This window comes from Protobothrops mucrosquamatus, unplaced genomic scaffold (assembly GCF_001527695.2).
Source record: "Protobothrops mucrosquamatus isolate PMUCROS unplaced genomic scaffold, P.Mucros_1.0 scaffold15148, whole genome shotgun sequence".
Taxonomy (NCBI): Eukaryota; Metazoa; Chordata; class Lepidosauria; order Squamata; family Viperidae; genus Protobothrops; species Protobothrops mucrosquamatus.
Genome location: NW_015400916.1, coordinates 1 through 5,784, shown reverse-complemented (window position 1 = coordinate 5,784; position 5,784 = coordinate 1). Strand labels below are relative to the sequence as shown.

The 5,784-nt window shown below is 48.1% G+C and overlaps 1 protein-coding gene across 1 annotated transcript; it reads left to right on the top strand.

Annotated features, from left to right (window-relative positions):
* Nucleotides 1–472: 472 nt before the first annotated feature.
* Nucleotides 473–5,627, top strand: LOC107301620 (perilipin-3-like; the record flags this gene model as incomplete). The annotated part of the gene is made up of 4 exons (XM_015830820.1): nucleotides 473–770; nucleotides 2,096–2,295; nucleotides 3,489–3,620; nucleotides 5,249–5,627. Coding segments are annotated over 4 exons (1,009 nt in total), but the record flags the coding sequence as incomplete, so codon positions are not given.
* Nucleotides 5,628–5,784: the final 157 nt, after the last annotated feature.

Genomic DNA, 5,784 nt, shown 5'->3' with positions numbered 1-5,784 from the left:
AGCCACGCTGAGGAGAAATGGAGAGGTTTCCATGCTGAGCCATGCCAGCTCAGGAATTCTGGGAGTTGACGTCCACGAGTCATAAAAGAACCAAGGTTGCCTACCTCTGGTATATGCCCACACCCCCCTACATATACATAACAAATAAATATTAAACACTGTCCATCTTGAATATATAACGGAAGGAGGGATCTTGAGAATTCACAAGGTTAATGCTGCATAGAACGAAACATGCAAAAGGGGAATTGCATGATCCCGGGGACACCGCAACCGTCATAAATACGAGTCGGTTGCCAAACGTCCAAATTTTAATCCTATGACCACGGTCGTAAGTTTTAAAAACGGTCCTAAGTCCCTTTTTTCCAGTCGCTAAACGAATTGTCGTAAGTCGAGGACCGCCTACACTCTAAAATCGAGCACATTCTTGGAGACAAGGATGCTCCAACGCTTCTCGGTTTATCTCCCTTCCCAGGTGGTAGCAGACACCAAGGAATTATTGTCGAACAAAGTCACCGGAGCCCGAATTGTCATTTCCGGCACTGTCTACGGGGCGAAGGAGGCCGTGTCCAGTGGCGTGAACGGGATGGTGGGCATGGCCAAGGGGGCCGTCCAGGGCAGCGTGGAGATGACCTGCTCTGTCGTGGCAGGGGGTGTGAACAGCGTTATGGGCTCCAGAGTGGGTGAGATGGTGGTCACCAGTATGGATACGATGCTGGGCAAGTCTGAAGAATTAGTCGATTACTATCTCCCCATGACGGAACGAGAACTCGGTGAGTGTTCATTTTCCCTGATCCAAACATGGTCTCCAAAATTCCTTTCCACCCCCCAGTAGATATGACAGGTTGTCCTCAGCTTACGACTACACTTGGGTTCCAAAATTTCTATGGCTAAGCATTTTGAGAGGCCGACAAGAGAATGTCGTTTTTAATACGGGCCGAAGTGCGCTCGTAGTTAAAAAAAAACGGAAATAAAAGTTATCTTGTCTTGTTTTGCGACCGTTCTTGCCACTGTTGCTAAGTGAATCGCCCCGGTTGTTAAGTGAGTAACACGGTGAATTTGGCTTCTCCATTGACTTTGCTTGTCAGAAGGTCCCAAAAGGAGAGAGAGACAGAGACAGAGAGAAAGAGAAAGGGAGGGAGGGAGGGAGGGAGAGAGAGAGAGAATATATAGGCAGACTGATAGACAGTGACAGATATTGTAAGATGATAGACAAATATTGTAGACAGACAGGAAGGAAGGAAGGAAGGAAGGAAAGAGAAAGAAAAAAAGAAAAAGAAAGAAAAGAAAAAAAAGAAAAAGACAGACACATAGACATATAAAGATATATGATAGATAGATAGACGATAGTTAGCAATAGCACTTAGACTTATATACCGCTTCATAGTGCTTTACAGCCTTCTCTAAGCAGTTTACAGCCTATTGCCCCCCCCTCCCCCAAACAATCTGGGTCCTCATTTTACCGACCTCGGAAGGACGGGAGGCTGTGTCAACCTTGAGCCGGTCAGGATCGAACTCCTGGCAGTGGGCAGAGTCAGCCTGCACTACTGCATTCTAACCACTGCGCCACCACGGAGGGAGAGGGAGGGAGGGAATATAGGCAGACAGATAGACAGTGACAGATATTGTAAGATGATAGACAGATAGATATTGTAGATAGGAAGGAAGGAAGGAAGGAAGGAAGGAAGGAAAAGAAAGAGACAGACACACATAGCGATATATGATAGATAGACGATAGTTAGCAATAGCACTTAGACTTATATACCGCTTCATAGTGCTTTACAGCCTTCTCTAAGCAGTTTACAGCCTATTGCCCCCCCCTCCCCCAAACAATCTGGGTCCTCATTTTACCGACCTCGGAAGGACGGGAGGCTGAGTCAACCTTGAGCCGGTCAGGATCGAACTGCTGGCAGTGGGCAGAATTAGCCCGCAATACTGCATTCTAACCCCTGCGCCACCAGGGCTCTTAAGTGCCTTTTAAAGGTCTGTCGTAACTTCGAACAATCGCTAAGTGACCGGTCGTAAGTCAAGGACTGCCTGTACTTCAACTTTGAACCTCCGGGCTATGAGATGGTGTGGGGTTCCTTTTTTCTTCCAGCTGAACTGGCTACCTCCATGGAGGGCTTCGAAACGGGCCCGGTGGAGCAGCAGAAGCAACGGAAAAGTTACTTTGTGCGGTTGGGGTACTTGTCCAGCAAACTTCGCCACCGCGTCTTCCCGCGTTTCCTGGCTAAGTTGAAAGACGCCAAGGAGGGCACCCAAGACGCCCTGGGCCAGCTGCACCAGACTTTAGTGCTGGTAAGAAAAGAAAAAAAAAATTATTGGGATGTTTACGTCTTCTTCTTTTCTTTTTTTTTTGAACTTTGCACATGCTTTTAAGCAGAGAAAATGCTTGCTTAACTTCCATTGGCTGAACTGCGTTGATGTCACAGAAAAGGCATCACAGTCTTAACTCCCATTGGCTGACTCGCTGTGATGTCACAAGTCAGCTATCTTATATTCTTAACTCCCGTTGGCGGCCTCGCTGTGATGTCACAAGACAGCTATCACACATTCTTAACTCCCATTGGCGGACTCGCTGTGATGTCACAAGGCAGCTTTCACATATTCTTAACTCCCATTGGCGGACTTGCTGTGATGTCACAAGACAGCTTTCACACATTCTTAACTCCCATTGGCTGATGTGCTATGATGTCACAGTGCAGGCATCACAGTCTTAATTCCCATTAGCTAACTTACTGTGATGTCACAAGTCAGCTCTCATATATTCTTAACTCCCATTGGCTGACTTGCTGTGATGTCACAAGGCAGCTATCACACATTCTTAACTCCCATTGGCTGACTCGCTGTGATGTCAGAATGCAGGCATCACATTCTTAACTCCCATTGGCGGACTCGCTGTGATGTCACAAGGCAGCTTTCACACATTCTTAACTCCCATTGGCTGACTTGCTGTGATGTCACAGTGCAGGCATCCCAGTCTTAACTCCTATTAGCTAGCTTACTGTGATGTCACAAGTCAGCTATCATATATTCTTAACTCCCATTGGCGGACTCGCTGTGATGTCACAAGGCAGCTATCACACATTCTTAACTCCCATTGGCTGATGTGCTATGATGTCACAGTGTAGGCATCCCAGTCTTAACTCCCATTAGCTAACTTACTGTGATGTCACAAGTCAGCTATCATATATTCTTAACTCCCATTGGTGGACTCGCTGTGATGTCACAGTGCAGGCATCACATTCTTAACTCCCATTGGCTGACGTGCTGTGATGTCAATGCATCACATATTCTAGGCTTCAAGCTTCAGAGGTTGACCAAACCTGCATTATTTTGCTGGGTGTTAAGGTTGATTTGTCAAGATGGACAAAAGCTTTCAAGGTTAAAACATGTCACTAAACAAGGCAGGCCGTAACAACTTCCTGGATAGAAGCTTTTTTGTAAAAATAACATTTTGCAAAACTTCTCTGCTTTCTGCCCTTTGTTAGATTGAACATGTCAAACACGGGGTGGACCAGAGGCTGCAAAATGGCCAGGAGAAACTCTTCCAGATGTGGCTGGTCTGGAGCCAGATGCATGCTGGGAACGGCGAGCAGGTGGATTCATCACCACAGCCAGAGGTAGCTTTGCGATTCTTTCTCGCCTGTTTAGTTCCAGTTTCAATTCTTTTCTTTTTTACTATTATTTTTGCTGGGAACATCTGAGTTCGCACTCGACACTAAGGATTGCGTGCTGCAACATGCTGAGCCGTGATTTGTGAAGCACAGTGGCTAGAATTGCAGAATAACAAGAGTGGGAAGGGGCCTTTGAGGTCATCTAGTCCAACCCGCAGCTCAGGCAGGAGACCCTGTACCATTTCAGACAAATGGCTGTCCAGTCTCTTCTTGAACAACTCCAGTGATGGAGCACCCACAACCTCTGGAGGCATAATTAATTGTCGGTTCCACTGATTGTTGTAGCTGAATTTTTCTAACTGTTCATTAAAAGAAATGATCATATGTCGGGGGAAGGAAAAAGAAAGAGAAATCATGGTGGAGAAGGAGACTTGATGGTGGTGATGGAGGAGGAGAGGAAAGGAAGAGGAGGAGGAGAAGGAGGAGGAAGAGGAGGAGCCAGCAGTGTGCTGCAGCTGCCAAAAAAGCCAACACAGTGCCAGGCTGCATTAACAGAGGGATAGAATCAAGATCACGTGAAGTGTTAATACCACTTTACAAGGCCTTGGTAAGGCCACACTTGGAATACGGCATCCAGTTTTGGTCACCACGATGTAAAAAAGATGCTGAGACTCTAAAAAGAGTACAGAGAAGAGCAACAAAGATGATTAGAGATCTGGAGGCCAAAACATACGAAGAACAGGAATTGGGTATGTCTAGTTTAATGAAGAGAAGGATGAGGGGGGACATGATAGCAGTGTTCCAATATCTCAGGGGCTGCCCCAAAGAAGAGGGAGTCAAGCTATTCTCCAAAGCGCCTGAAGGCAGGACGAGAAACAACGAGTGGAAACTCTTCAAAGAGAGAAGCAACTTAGAACTAAGGAGAAACTTCCTGACAGTTAGAACAATTAACCAGTGGAACTCCTTGCCTCCAGAAGCGGAGAATGCTCCAACTCTGGAGGTTTTGAAAAAGAGACTGGACAGCCATTTGTCTGAAATGGTATAAAGGGTTTCCTGCCTGAGCAAGGGGCTGGACCAGATGACCTCCAAGGTCCCTTCCAACTTTATTACTATTATTATAATAGGTGGAGGAGAGGAAAGGAATAGGAGAATGAGGAGGAGAAGTAAGGAGGAGGAGGAAGAGGATGTGGAGGAGAGGTAAGGAAGAGGAGGAGAAGAAAGAAGGCAGGAGGAAGAGGAAGATGAAAGAAGGAGAAGAGGAAAGGAAAGGAGGTAGAGGAAAAGGAGGAGAAGAAAGAAGGCAAAGAAGGAAGAGAGGAAAGGAGGGGAAAAGGTGGAGGAAAGGAGGAAGACAGAAAGAGGAGGAGAGGAAAGAAGGCAGATGAGTGGAGGAGAGTAGAGGAGGAGGAAGATGAAAGGAGGAGAGGAGGGCAGAGGAAAATGAAAGGAGGAGAAGAGGAAAAGAGAGGAGAGGAGGAATGGAGGAGGAGGAGAAAGAAGGAAGAGGAGAAAGAATTATCCTGGAGAAGGAGGTGTGCTAATGATAGGAAGAGTGAGAGATGGACACCGTCCTGAGTTAGACGAATCTAAGGAAGCACAGCTCTGCTGAGGACCTGCCTTCTGCCCTTTCCTAGGCCGAGTCCCGGACGCTGACCGTGTTTCGTGGGCTGGCTCAACAGGTGCAGCTCTCCTGCTGGACCCTCCTGTCCCAGCTCCAGGGTCTCCCCGCCACCATCCAAGACAAAGCCAGGCTGATCTGGCACCCGGTGGAGGGCCTCAACCGATCTTTTTCGACCGCCCATTCCTTCGAAGAGGTGCCCTCCACTGTATTGGCCCAGAACTGCCAGCGGATCGCCATGCCCCGGGGCTCGGTGGACGAGATCGTGGACTACGTGGTGCAGAACGTCCCCCTGCCCTGGGTGGTGGGGCCGTTCGCCCCCAGCTTGGTGGAACGGCCTTACGCCTGGGGCATGGAGGGGAACGAGGAACGAGACGCCCCCCGACGCAAACGCCGTGCGGAGCCCAGGAAGGGAGCAGAAGGAACCTCTTTATAGAGCGTGGAAGGACACGAAGAACAGGGGTCTTCAAACTTGGCCCTTTTATGACTGGTGGACTTCAACTCCCAGAATTCCTCAGCCAGTACAGGGGAACTATGGCCCTTTCATGACTT